Source organism: Diabrotica undecimpunctata, chromosome 6 (assembly GCF_040954645.1).
Source record: "Diabrotica undecimpunctata isolate CICGRU chromosome 6, icDiaUnde3, whole genome shotgun sequence".
NCBI classification, from domain to species: Eukaryota; Metazoa; Arthropoda; class Insecta; order Coleoptera; family Chrysomelidae; genus Diabrotica; species Diabrotica undecimpunctata.
Window position 1 is genome coordinate 85,532,460 of NC_092808.1, and position 15,752 is coordinate 85,548,211.

The window sequence follows — 15,752 nt, forward strand, 5'->3', positions numbered from 1 at the left end:
ACATATACCATTTACACAACATATTTTAAAATCAGAATTGTTACGCTTGGCAAATATCCACGTAAAACCAAACACCTTTTGTTGTGGATCAGATTATTGAAAGTTACGGTCATCAAGTTTTACGTCTCCCACCGTATCATTGCCAGTTTAATCCCATCGAATATATATGGGAAATAGCAAAACAATATTATGACAACCATATTGGGCCTAACGGTTATAGCGACGACGCAGTTCGGGAAACTTGGCGAAAGGCACTTTCAATTGTAACTCTAGAAGTGTGGTGCAACTGTATATTCAAGTGCGAGAAACTAATATTGGTGGACTCGTGAAAATAAAATAAACGAAATAAGTCCAATCATATTAACAATTAATGGTGATGCCAGTGATGATGATGACGATTATAATATTTTTGATGATAATGACTCATTTTCATTTTTGTTGGCAAGTTAAATTTTTTTATTTTTCATTAGAAATTCTCTCCATGGAACAGATATACATAAACCATATTTTCTGTGTGAAGTGTAATATAAAATTATTATTAGGTTTATATTAGCCACATTAGACTCCATTAATGAAGTAATTCTCATTATTATACTGTCAATTATATAAAAGATTTTCCACTATTATTTAATTAAAAAAAGTTATGGATTATTTTTCATTTCATTTGACCAGTTGATATTTCCCCAAAGAGGAGGTAATTAAAACTGGGTACTTACAATAAAATTTTTAATCCGAAACGCGCGTAAATATAGCGAACCGACTATACCACTGAAAAGGTGGTCCAAACCAATAAAAAGCTTAAAAATATTAAATCACCAGGAACTGATCAAATTTGTAGTGAGCTCTGCAAGAATGGTGTCGACGCACTGCTACAAGCACTGTATAAACTTTTACTTCTTGTTTGGCAAAATGAGACCATGCTCTGTGAATGCTCTGAAGGCATGATATGCCCGTTACATGAAAAAGGTAATCTGCTTGACTGTGACAACTACAGAGGAATAACCCTGTTAACAACTGCTTATAAAATACTAACAAATATTCTCTACGAAAGGCTACAAGTTTACACAGTTGCCATGGTTGGAAAATACCAGGCCAAATTTACTCCAGAAAAATCATCAATTGACCAGATTCTTTTAATAAGACAGATCCTCGAGAAACAATAGAATTTAACATTGAAACCCGTCACCTATTCGTCGACATCAAGGACGCATACAACAGTGTCAAGAAAATAGTTATATACCAATCAATGCGTGAGTTTGGTATACTGTTAAGAATATAATACATTTATATTGTACACGCAGTATATATATATATATATATATATATATATATACATATATATATATATATATATATATATATATATATATATATATATATATATATATATATATATATATATATATATATATATATATATATATATATATATATATATATATATGGGTGTAAGTGTGAGTGGAACGCACCCATAGTATCATGGGTTGACATGACAGACCGTAATGTCAATGAGTATCAAGTAGTAGTTGTAGTAAGAAGCATGGAGTTAGGTTAGTTAATTAGTATGTATATTAAAGGTAATAAAGCCTTATATTAGTAGTAAAGTACGACTGTTTATTTTCCAAATCCACACCTTAACATATAACAGAAAAACTTATTCAATTAACTAGAATGACAATGTCTAACTTAAAAGCTAGCGTTAATATACAGGGAGAAAATTCTCGATCCTTTGAGATAAAGGATGGACTCAGTCACGGCGATGCTCTGGCTTACCTCCTATTTAACATTGCCTTGGTAATGACAGTCCGAGACACACGAATTAAATACGGTGGTTCTATTTACAATAGATCAAAACAAATCTTAGCATACGCTGATGACATTGACATAATAGGGCGTAGCAAGCGAGATGTTGAGCAGTATTTTCTAGAATTGCAAACGGCGACGAAATAGGTCGGTCTTCTCATCAACGAAGACAAAACCAAGTACATGTTGGTTACTAAGGATCCTAGAGCAAACGAGAAACGGGAAACAGAATTTGGAAGTCATATCTTTGAACGTGTTGACAGCTTCAATACCTTGGCTCGCTAGTGACTACTGCCAATTAAACAAGTGAAAAAGTTAAAAGACGAATAAACCTCACAAATAGGACATACTATAGACTCCAAAAACTATTCCACTCAAGAAATATCCAAAGAAAGCTGGAAGCCGGTCCTCACATACGGAGCGGAAACATGGACTTTAATACAGAAGGATGAGAGACTTCTGGGAATATTCGAACGTAAGATACTCTGCAAAATATTTGGACCTATAAATGATCGAAGGCAATGGCGCAAAAGATTTAATTTCGAATTATACTAACACTTTAATGAATCAGCGACTTAGATAAGCCGGGCACAAAATACGAATCCCTGACCACATGATTACTAAAAAGCTAACGACAACAACACCTATAGGAAGAAGAAGCAGATGCCGATCACGAATTAGGTGTATAGATGGAGTTGAGACCGACTTAGGGCTACTAGAAATCAGAAGATGGCAACACGTTGTCAGAAACCGAACAGAATGGCGACTAATCTTAGAGCAGGCCAGGATCCACAGAGGATTGTCAAGCCAAAGATGATGATGATGATGGTGGTTTAGGTTTGATTTCATTACATCGTACCATCATTCGCTGATATGCATATTTTACCGCTTGGCTTTATTAGAGCGAACTCATAGTATGCTCTGCTTGCAAGCTGCTCGGCAAGCTTGCCATAAGTTTGCTCCGATGAAGCCAAGAGGCAGTAATATGCATACCAGCTCATGGTGGTAATTGTAATTGTAATTGTAACAAAATCAAACCTAAACCGTCTATTTTATTTCTAAATATATAACAGTTAGAAATGAAAACTATATATAGGATGACGGTATAAAAGTCGGAGATGTCGTACTGAACAGAATAGAGAACCTCGTGTATCTCGGCAGTAATATCAATGTCAGTTTTGATCCAACCGTAGAAATTAAAAGCCGCATAGAACAAACCCGAGCCACTTTTGTATAAATAAGGAACCTACTTTGCAGCCACAATCTTAGTATTGATATCGGAACTCAATGCAATATTTATCGGTCCATCGGTCCTTTAGTCCAGAAACAAATTGTTAGTTGGTTTAACACCAAGAGAAATACCTACGACGATTTTCTGTTGAACAGAAGGAAGTTACCTAAGTAGAAATACACTGTGTTAATACAGAGCGCGGCTAAATTATTAAACAAATTCATTATTTCGCAAATAGTCTAAAACAGGTCGATTTCTATTTTTAATTGTCGATTTTTTAATAATGTGCGAAAACGATGACGTCACCAGTTTTGAGACGGTTACGTAATCGTTGATTTTTCAAATTAAAATATTTATTGGTCTTGTTAGTAGTGCTCTTGAAAGGTCTTTTAATAATGTATTCCACAGTATTCTACTTAACTAACCAATGCTTATACAGGGAAAATAAAAAGTAATTTAATTTAATCAGAGAATAATTTTACAATAAACGAACTATAACGTTAAATTATATTATTACATAACATGTTTCAGACAAATTTAATGCTTAAAATGCCTTCCACTGGTATCTTCACAATAAGCAAATCGACGAACACATTCTTCTTGTTGGTACATTACTAATAACGTTCGGAGTAATTATATTAACTTCGTCTATAATTCGGTCTTGAAATTGCAGTAGAGTTTGGAGTTTATGCAAATAAATCGTTATTCGTAAATAATACAACGACTGTATTGTTTCGAAATGTAATCAGGAAACATGTAATCAGGAAAAGTCTGTATCATCTGGTAAGTTAGGAGTGTTCGCATTTGGACACATATTGGCCAAAACTGGTAAAACTTCTGCTCGCAGAAATTGCAGATAACGTTCTCCTGTACGATTTACTTAAAAACATAAGGTCCAATAATTGTGACATTAATTATTTCCGCCTAGACATTGATGTTTGACGATTGACTGAACCCTATAGGCAAAATATAATCTCATTTAAAAACATAATTTTTTTTAAGAAAACGTGGATTGCCGTTACACATATATTTTGCACTATGCCACAAAACTGCATACGCCGATACGGATCATTTTTGTTGAGTTCTTGCTGTAACCGAATTTTGTACGGATCTTTAATGTGACCAGTTTGTTCCTTAATTTTAATGACTATTGACAAACTGATAAATCTGTCTGGATACTTATAAAAATTTAAATTTTTATCGTTAGGTTTCACTTAAAGTAGGCATAAATTACTTCTAAAACTTGTTTACTTGAAACTTGGTATATCTGGCAAAACGTCAACTGATATTTTAATTGACGTTAGGTAGGTACCTTGATTTTTATCGAGGTCGATTAATTGCTGTTGTGTTTTTGTGTCTATTGTAAATTTCTTTAGCTTTGTCTTTTTTTTACTATAAGATAAATTTTATTAACAGATGTGTCCACTAAAATGTTAAATTACAACAGCTTATTGTTAATAATTTTTAACAGTAGTAGAAAATTCTTAAATTAAAAAAAAATAAATAAATTTGTGTTTACTTTGTAGAAATATTAATTGACGAAATATGCCATTACTGACTGCAGTATTAAGGAGACTTTTCAAATTAGGTATTACAATACAAACATTTAAAAATCAACGATTACGTCAACGTGTCAAAACTAGTGACGTCATTATTTGCGCACAAAGAATCAGCTTTAAATATAAAAATCGACCTGTTCCAGGATTTCTGTGTAAAATAAACAAAAAAAATATGTATAATTTAGCTGCGCTCTGTATATTCACAACAATATATAATTACTTCTAAAACTTATTTACTTGAAATTTGGTGCATCTGGCAAAACGTCAACTGATATTTTAATTGACATTAGGTAGGTACCTTGATTTTTATCGAGGTCGATTAATTGCTGTTGTGTTTTTTTGTATATTGTAAGTTTCTTTAGCTTTGTCTTTTTTTACTATAAGATGTAATGTAATGTTATCATGTAAACACATACCCAGAGGATGTCAACAACATTACGTATCTGGTCTGAACGATGAAGCAAAAGAAATTATGACAAAGTACACCGAAGAATATAGTAAAGACCCATTTAGCGATGTTACGGCAGAGATAGGGGAGAGACTGCAGCAAACACTAAGTGCCTCCAGACAACAACGGTTGTTGACGTTGAGCGAGACTTTAAGTAAAATGAATATGACGCACAGTAGTAAGCAGGAGTAAATGAATGGGAAGAATATTATACGAAACTGCTGAAAGAGGATAGAGTAGAGTACAGATGGGAAAAGATAAGGGAATTAATAGACAACAGAGACGAAAGACAGGAAATCCCTATAATAACATTATCTGAATTGACGGAAACCTTAAAAGAGGTTAAAAACGGAAAAGCCGCATGGCCTGGAGACGTTCCCATAGAGCTGGTTAAATATGGGCGGACTACACTTTTAGAATTAATAGTAGACCTTTTCAATAAATGTATGTGTGGAGACCAGGAAATTCCTAAAGATTGAAATAAATCTTATATAAGCTCCATATATAAGAGAGGGAATAAAAGCGACTGTTCCAATTATAGAGGTATTAGTGTGACGAGCTCTGTGTGCCGGTTGTACGGCAGAATATTAAAAAAGAGGGTTGAAAGACAGATACAAGATATTGAAGAACAAAGCGGCTTTCGTACCAGGAGATCCTGCCTTGATAATATATTTATCCTACGACAAATAATTGAAAAGCGTGTCGAAAGAAGTAGAGAGACCCATTTGGTATTTATAGACCTTGAGAAAGCATATGATAGTGTCCCGTTAAAGAAAATGTTTGAGGTCCTCAAAAGCTCCGGATTAGATTCGACGTATATCCGAGCGATATATAAATTGTACGAAAATGCAGTTAGTTGTGTAAAAATTGGAACCAGAACCTCTAATGAATTTAAAGTCACTAAAGGCCTAAAGCAAGGATGCTGTTTGTCACCGACACTCTTTAAAATATACGTCCAAGAAGCATTCAGGAATTGGAGAAATAAATGTAGATTTATGGGCATCGAAGTGGGACAAGAAACTCTGTATACATTGTTGTTTGCAGATGATCAGGTGGTGGTTGCAACCGATGAGGAAGATATAAATTATATGAATCGATATATATATTTGAGGAATATGCCAAATGGGGGCTTACTGTAAACATAAGCAAAACAGAATATTTAAAAATTGGGGGAAATACCACAGATCTGAGGCTTGAAAACGCAGTCATAAAAGGCTGCAACCAGTATAAATATCTAGGAAGCATCATATCAGCAGATGGCAGAGTTAAGATAGATGTACAAAACCGAATAACCCAAGGGAAAAAATGCATCCGAATACTGAATTCATTACTGTGGTCTAATAAAATAAAGATGCATACCAAACTTCGCGTATACAGAGCAACTGTAGAACCAATTACCACATATGGTGCCGAATGTTGGACGATGACAAAGAATGAACGAGACAAAGTAGACGTTGTGGAAATGGATTATCTTAGAAGGTCATGTCGAGTATCGAGAATGGAAAGAATCAGGAATGAGGAAATACGAAACCGTACAGGAATTAGAGATACTCTTTCAGATAGAATACAAGGAAGGCAATTACAATGGTATGGTCACGTGATGAGAATGGAGGAGGAGCGGTGGCCAAAGAAAGCCTTAATGTATGTTCCGCCAGAAAGAAGGAAAAGGGGAATACCACCAAATTTCTGGAGAAGAGAAATTACAAAAACAATGCAATCTAGAGGCTTAGAAGAGGGAGATTGGAGCGATAGGAAAAGATGGAGGCTGAAATGCGGGAAGCGGCAATCGCCGTAGGACCTCCGTTATATGATGATGATGAGTAAGCAGGCTTGGAATATGATCAAAAAACTTAATGGTGATCCCACAGAGATGAAAGAGCTATGTGCAATAACGCCAAATCAGATAGCCCACCAACTGATTCTGAATGGCAAAACAAACAATCGTTACAAAACGCCAAAGATTATAAGAACACAAGACCAGGAAACAACTCTCTTGCGAAACCCATTTACCATCGAAGAGCTCAAAAATGGTATTGACTGTATGAAAAATGGAAAATCACCTGGAGTGGACGAAATCCTAACATAGCAGATAAAATACCTCGGGCAAAAAGCAAGACAATGGATGCTCGATCTATTTAACATCTGTCGCTCTACCTACCAGATTCCAAAAATGTGGCGTAAATCAAAAGTAGTAGCCCTTCTGAAACCTGGGAAAGACCCTGAACTACCGAGTAGCTACCGTCCGATATCCCTGCTATGCCATTTGTATAAATTGTATGAACGCCTCATTTTAAACCACATCCAGGAAAAAAAAGGAGAACCAAAAAAAATGGCCTACCTCAAGGAAGCGTTCTGGCGCCGTCCTTATTTAACATCTACACCAACAACCAACCAATACACCCTCAGACTGAGAGTTTTGTCTACGCTGATGACCTTGGTATAGCCGTAAAGGAAAAAACACTCACACAAGTAGAGTCGACAATGGAAGAGGCTTTAAACATGATGTCAACTTGCTACAAATAAAACTCATTAAAGCAAAACCCTACTAAAACCCAAGTATGTGCATTCCATCTCAACAACCAACTGGCGCATGTAATTAGCTTTAAATATAAAAATCGAACTATTTTAGGATTTTTGTGTAAAATAAACAAAAAAATATGTATAATTTAGCCGCGCTCTGTATACTAACAATTATAAGAAGTAAAATGTAGTACTTAATTATTTAAATTTGGTGATGTTCCCCACATCCGATGAAAACTTGAGGACCAAGTTTTAACTGAATATTAAAACTTTTCCGTAACCCAAAAAAATATAGATATAGGGTGTACTCAAAATATTTTTTTTCAGACAGTTTTATGGAAATGTCCGTGAGGTCAACTCCTTTATCTACAATCTCTACTGCAAAGTAACGTTTTTTAGGGTGCAATAATAGGTACACAATTGAAAAATAAAGCAAACTTTATTTCACAAAAGATAAATATATCATTAAGTATTATATTTCAATAATTTATTAACAAGTTTAATTATTACTTATTAAATGTGAAACTACTGTTAGGTATATAAAACACATCACATTTTAACTTCAACAACTGCTCTTAATAGGCGATTCGGTAAAGCCCTTGGTTTCTAGCAAATTTATAATGGGGCACTAAGCAAAACAATCTTACTTATTTTTAAGCATTTGCTGTCACATTTAACATAAACGAAGTCGTCATTAAAAAGCATTGGCAAAACGATTTGTCTTTTGGTACGTTATGAAATTGTACGTAAATTTCCATATTTTGAATGTGTACTACGCATGGGGCAACATGGACTAGGAGTAGTTCACAATGCCCCATTATATTTTTTTGACACTTTTTCAATTATACTCTTCTTTTGCTGTAAGGAATAGAACGAAATTATGTGATGAAAATTGACCAACAATCCTGGTCTCTTGTTAGTTAGTAAAATTTTTGATATTCCGGAAGCTACGTTAATTCGCACATGCAAAGAAACAAATAACAACAATTATTTCTCCCGATGAAAAGTGTTTTGGTTTTTGTAAAACGGTTTTTATCAAGGAACAGGAAGAATTAATTACATCTGAGATATGAAGAAACGTTAATACGGAATTACTTTGCCTGATCTTCGTCACCTAGCTTCCCAGTTAGTTGAAAAAAATTAAACAGACCATCCATACAACAAAACAAAGAAACATGCAGGTTTAGATTGGGCATACGGATTTCGAAAACGGCACCCAAGGCTTTCATTAAGTAAACCCGAATTAACATCTGCTTTAAGGGCTGAAGCTTTTAATCGTTACAATGTTAAACAATTTTTTTATCTGTATAAAGCTACTTTGGATTCTAAACATATCAATCCAACGCGTGTTTTTAACTGTAACGAAACAGGTCTAGGTACAGTCCCCAAATGTAATAGTAAAATCTTTGTGCATAAAGGACGGAAACAAGTTGGACGGTTGACTTCTACTGATAAAAAAAGGGAATAACAACAGCCGTTGTTTTACGTATCATCATCAGAAATCTTTATACCGCCGATGTTAATCGTTGCAAGGAAGAAAATAAAAGTCGAACTCCAAGATGGTTCCTCCAGGTTCAATATTCGCCTGTAGCGATAGTGGCGTGATAAATACTATAATCTTTTTAATATGGTTTTAACATTTTGTTTAACAAGCGAAATCAAGTAAAGACGATCTGATCTTAATAATTTTGGATGGACACAGCAGTCATACAAAAAACAGAAGTAATTTATTTGGCTAGGAAGAAACATGTACATATCATTTGTTTGCCTTCACATTTCACCCATCAAATGCAGCCAACCGATGTGAGTTTCATGGCGCCTTGGCACGATATTATGATATGACATTAACCCAAGCAGAGTAATACCTTATTTCCAAATCTCTAAAATTTTTGGTGAGGCTTCCTTATAAGCTGCAACACCTTTGACTGCTATTAACGCTTTTAAAAAATGTGTGATAGTTCCTTAAGATCCCAATATATTTTTAGACCTAGATTTTGCACCATCTGTTCCGACTGAAAGGGATTTATAGAATAATACTCTACTACTGCCAAGTCAAGATGAGCCGATTTCTTAACTTCAACTGCAGAGAATCAGCCAAGTCAAGTTGAGGCAATTACTTTAACTTCAACTGCAAAGCTTCATACCGGTAACGATTATCAGTTGACAGCTTCTCCTGTAGACAATATAGTAGACAACTTTATTTGGAGCAAATAGCCCTAAAGACACTCGTCCTCTGCCAAGGAAAAGTAAATTAATGGAACCAAAGAGGAAATCCAAAAAAAGGTAAAACAGCTGTACTGACATCTAGTCTGTGTAAGCTAGAATTAGAACTTGAAATAAACATAAAGTAGCAAAAGGAAATAATGAAAAAAAAGCTAAAAAAAAATTAATGATAATGAACACGAAGATAGTGAAAGAATTGATAAAAATAAAAGTTTGTCCTTCCAAAGATGGTAAGGGAAAAAAAAAAATAAATGTAACCATCAGGTACTTGATAAAAGCAATGATGAAGATGTTAAATATTTCTACTGTAACGAGTGGTTCTCCTCATTAGCCGATGAAGAAGGATGGGTACGTTGCTCGGTCTATCTGAAAAGGGCTCATGAAGCGTGTGCAAGATTAGATCCAGAAGAATTTTAGTGTGAATTCTGTATTTCTCAATAAGTATATTGAGAAGTAATATATCTACTTTTACTAATATTCCCTTATAGGTTTTCTAAGTTTTTTCAATAACAAATTACTTTTTCATTTTATTTGCAAAACATAGTCATTGGGGAATGAAATAGTTTTATTTTCCTTAGTAGTTCGCGTTACCCCACCCTATGGGGCAATGTGAACTTTTGGCATATAGTTAGTTGTCATTTTTTGCTGCAAAAACGTTAAATAAATTTAGTTTTAACTGCAACTAAATGACCGTTAAATATTTAATTTAATGAACATTCCTAATCAATTAAACAAAAAAAAATATTTCTGGTTTAACTATATGTGCATATCTTTCTTAGAAGGTTTACAATGCCCCATCCTCCTCTATTGGCTATGCAAATTGTCCTCGTATTATTGACTTTTCTTAATTAGGTTTTAAAAATAATATTTTGATATGCAAATATTGCTTTTTGGTAATATAGTTTTTAAAATCCAAGTTACTATAGTTATTGCTTTTTTATGGAATTTTACATGGACTTCCAGTTTCCTTTGTTATCATTACTAAGAGACACTACATATATGTTTAACCATCAGAAATTTCATACACTTATTTAAACCAAAAGTGTTTTTTGGTAACATGTGTTAATTTAAACATACATGTTTAAGAAAAATTTTAAACTGTGGCTTCTACGGGTTCTTGTGTGCAGTGCCTGACATTTATCTTTCACTTACCTACGTTGACTACATGGAGTAGTAAAACAATAATATCAGCATTTTATTCGCACTTGTCACAAATGTTTTAACTACCAAGTTACGCCTTTTTTAGCTAAAATTTTTTCATTTATTTTAATGTTAGAGATAATAAGTTTTATTTCTTCAACTGTAGAAATAAGTTGTACAAGTGGATTTTATAGTAGGTATAACGTTATATGGAAATAATACCTAATTATAAGAGCTTTTAATTATCTTCACAATCGAACAATCGAACATATGGGGTTACTTAGATATTGCACGAGTATTTCATTACCTTTAAATTTGATACCTCTTATGATCAAATTATTTTCAAACATTTTTTACGAGGACTTTTTACAAATAGTTCACCATTACACTAAGACTCAAAAGGCGAAAACTATAGCAAAATTGAAAGACAATTGGTCTAATTGAAGTGGCTGCTAAAATAAATGTAGCAAGAGTGTCATCTTATACATTAAAAAGTGATGTTAAAAAATCAAAGATTGCCGAAGACCTTTAGGTATAGGAAAAGTCTTTAATGAATTTGTAGCTGTTTTTAAAAAACCGTTGTGTTGTGTGCTTATTTTTTTTAAACTGTAGAAAATAAACGCAGGCAAGTGTTAAGTCGATTTGATAATGAATTTTTAATTCATGGGGAAGAATTTTAGAACAATATGGTGTTTTCCTATGAAATAACGTTCCAAACTTCCTACAGCACAGCGGAAGGCTACGTAATTATCGTCCTATAAAACTCGACGAATTTTACATTGTGTACTACTACTATCACTGGAAAACAGATCTTTTGAGTATGTTTAAAATATTACTTTACCCAAAGAAATAACTTTCTCTTAAATTATATTTAAGTGTCATATAATATGTATATAAATGTACATTCAATGTTATGATAAGGAGCCTTGCCTGTCTGCCCGCGTACAAGGTCACGTCGCGACATGCCCGCACTTGTTGACTTAGACTCAGTCAGTGTTGACAGTGTTGTGTGGTCTCCCAAACAATAAGCTTCATTTAAGTCATAGTACTTTTATTGTGTATTATGTGGATAGTTTAACATACCTCGCAGATGTCTAAACCATCCGGACACGTTTTGTTATATGTATGGTGAGTTACCGGAAAAGAAGAAATTTTTCTTCTTTGATTAAAACGTGTTATGAACTTTATTTTGGCTATAATGTGGGCGACCAGGACAAAAATTGAGCCCTTTACATATGTTGTGTAACATGATGTAGACTGTTAACTGGATTGGCCAACAGGGATAACAAGTAAGTCAAAACTTGCTTTAAAATAATCCCAACTTGCCTTCAGCGATCCGACTTGTTTATGCATAGTCAAGAGCTACCAATACCACCTGCATCAATATCCATAGAAATTAGTGATAGTATAAATCCTAAACCGGTTCGGGAAGACAATGCTGATAATATATAAGATCTTAGTTTTGGTAACTAATGAGCTTCATTTATTAATTTAAGGTGACCCCAATGATTTTGTTCGGGAATTTAAAAAAAATAAATAAGGAAACAATTCGGGTCCCGCCTTAAGGGTTGGAAGTTACTTGGTAAAAGTCCTAAGTTATGTTACTTTTGAAACAGACAAGAGGGTTTTCAGGATTTTTTTCTCTTGAGAAAGAGATTTAGTGTATTGTATCAATATTTCAGTAGTAATGAACACTTTAGGTAATGAGCATACACCAGAAGAATAGCGTTTATTTACAGACTCATCCAAAGTTACTCTTTAGGCTGTTCTATTGCACAACGGTAACCAATTCCCTTTAGTTCCGTCGGCTCATTCTACAAACATGAAAGATACATGTGGCAATATTAAACTGCTTTTATAAAATATCGAATATGGTAGATATAGATGCAACTTATGTAGAAATCTTTAAATTAATAGCTATGTTACTTGGATGGCAGTCGGGGTATACAAAGTTTTGATACTTCCCATGTAAATTTAACAGCCGAGATCGCAAAAGCTATTATAAAAAGAAATCATGGCCTAAGCGAAATTTCCCTGAATCTGATAAGAAAAATGTTAAAAAGACAGCTTTGGTTGATCCTAACAAACTATACCCGCCACCACTGCATATCAAGTTAGGATTGATGAAAAACTTTGTCAAAGTTATAGACAAGAATGAACGAAGAAGAGAAAAATTTATTGTACTTAAAAGAAAAGCTTCCTAGACTAAGTGATGCAAAAATCAAAGATGGCATCTTTGTACAATTTTAAAAGCAGACTTAATGCATGCACCTGTTTTTAAAAATGGGTTTTTTGGGAAACTACAATGATGATAAGCACAATGAGTATATCAACAATCTACTGAAAGTCTACATTGATTTAGGCTGCAACATATCTCTTAAAATCCGTTCCTTTAATCTATACTTTTCCCACAAAATCTTGGAGATGTTAGTAATCGTTATAGAGAACGTTTTCATCAAGGTATTTCAAGTATGCAAAAACGATATTAAGGAAAATGGGGCCCGAGAATGCTGGCTGACTACTGCCTGATACTTAAAAGAGATGTGCCAGAATCAAAATACTCAACAAAATCTCCCAACACCAGCTTTTAATGTAGTAAACCCATATCCGTATAGCTGTAAATAGCTAAAGAAATGTGATATTTATGTTCGACTGTCAGAACAAAAATGTAAGTGATAGAAAAAACCGATTATCATGTTTTAATTTATTGTAAAAAGAACTCAGTCAATAAAACTTTTGCGACAAAACATTACTTTTGTTTGTTGCCCAGGGTATTTGGCGGTTTTCTGTAAATGTTTGGTCGTAAATAAGCGTTAATGATCCTTAAATATGTCACGGCCAGCAGAAAGTTCTGTGTTGAACCCCATTGAAAATCTATTGGGTTTCATTCTATGAAGCTGTGAAGTTTGTAGTCAAAATATATTAGTAAAACTAATCCTGGTAAATCATGGAATGTTGTTAAAAAAGCTTGGTTTAGATACATGTGATATGAGACATTTAATTTTGTCCATACCAAGAAGATTGAAAAGTCTGATAGCAGATGGCTTTGCAATAAACTATTAACAAAACTAGTAAAAGCGATATATCTTTTGTTCTCAATATTCCTTATCACTTTGAATCACAATTTGGCCAAATCTAGACATAAAGGAATGAATTTTAAAATATTGTATTCTATAGACTGTATTTCTGATGGCATTATGCAGATAACCTGCTGAATTATTAGAAAATACCTATATATTATAAACGCCACGAGAATTCTATAAATTAGGTAAATACGTTACTTTATAGACACATCTTTATTTATTTACTTTGGACAGGTATTTGATTTTTCAAAGTTTTTACGTTTATTGTCAAAGAAAACTTGTATAGTATTTTACAGGATCTTTACACCTGAAAAATAAACATTTCCGTAACATTGTTTTTGCTCAGTGCGCTAACATTCAACATTTAGATGAAAAACTCATAAATTAGCATACTATCAGGCTACGAATCGCCTACTACCTTACATAACTCAAACATGTTTCAAATATCTTCCTCGGAATCAGAGATAAGTAACTCATCATCCAAGAAATCGTCATGTCATCTGGTTATGTAGATGGTGTCCGTCACAGGTACAGGTATGCGTTCCTTAAAGTTGCATTCGACGGCCATCGATGTATTGGGCGTTATGTTAACTTGACTGTGAACTTTTGGACTTCTAAAGAGACCTTCGCAGGTACAGCAATCACATCTCCAAAATAATAATAATCCTAAAATCATTTACAAAATAGAGATTATATAAAAACTTACGATAAAAAATATACGAGTATTATGTTTAAATGTAACTATAACATAATGAATTGGTCAATTAAAAAAACAAGAGTCAGAAATTGTAGTCTAGAGTTATTAACAAAAAACTATTTTTGTAGTGAAATGTGAAATCAACTCATATATAACGAACTGGTCCGAGTCCTAATTATATTTTTTATCGAGAACTTCTATTTCCTTGAATCCGTCGGAGAGTCATCTCTCTTTTGTCTCTAGAATTTTCTTTCTGATGTTTGTTTTTCTGAACTTCTGTTTATTCAGGTCTTTTGCTTTGTGTTTCCTTAGTTCTTAGCTCAAGAATTTCTACTCTCATACTGTCTACAAAAATTTTCTTTTTTTTCCAAGTAGTTTGAGGGTTTTTCATTTATCTAACAAAAGGGCATGTTGGAGTTTTCGGAGTTAGTGATCGGAAGATATGTCCACTCCTGGATCAAGTTTGGATGATAATAAATAATTTATAAATAATATAGTCTATTTTATTTATGACTATTTTGTTGTTATTGTAAGCAAGTGACCGCCATGTGTAAAATATACGTTTAGGAAGTTTGAACAAGGTATTTGCAATTATGAGTTCGGTGCACAAATACACCAGTGAATAGCTACAATCATTCCTCTCATCGAGTTTATGTCGCCCTTGACAATTTTTTACTTTTCCTTAGCCCACTTTATCGTTTAAATCGGCCAGTATAATATTTACATCACAGCTTTTAGCTAGATTTTAGACATTGCCACTTGATTCATAAAAGACCCCTATGTTGTTTTCATCGTTGTATGCTAGTTGTACATACTTGAATTATATTTATTTTACGTTCTAACTGAGAGTTGAGAGACAGCTTCAATACTTGATTAGAGTAGGAAATAAAGTTCCAAACAACTTTTTGAGAATTCTTATCAACCAAAGTGCCAACTCCCAGCCTGTGTTTGGAGTTGTTATTATCAGAATAATAGGTACACTGTCCCATTTTTGTGTATTGTGTTGGTTTGTAATTTTGATTGTCTTTTCCACTAATTCTTTTTATGG

The 15,752-nt window shown here is 33.6% G+C and overlaps 1 protein-coding gene across 1 annotated transcript in view; it reads right to left on the bottom strand.

The window, feature by feature from the left end:
- Nucleotides 1-7,981: 7,981 nt before the first annotated feature.
- tadr (torn and diminished rhabdomeres) overlaps nucleotides 7,982-15,752 on the bottom strand; it is a 179,301-nt gene continuing 171,530 nt past the window's right edge. The window contains exon 12 of the mRNA XM_072534843.1: nucleotides 7,982-14,673. Coding sequence (XP_072390944.1) covers nucleotides 14,504-14,673 — 170 coding nt within the window. The 3' untranslated portion in view covers nucleotides 7,982-14,503. The remainder of the gene's footprint in view (nucleotides 14,674-15,752) is intronic.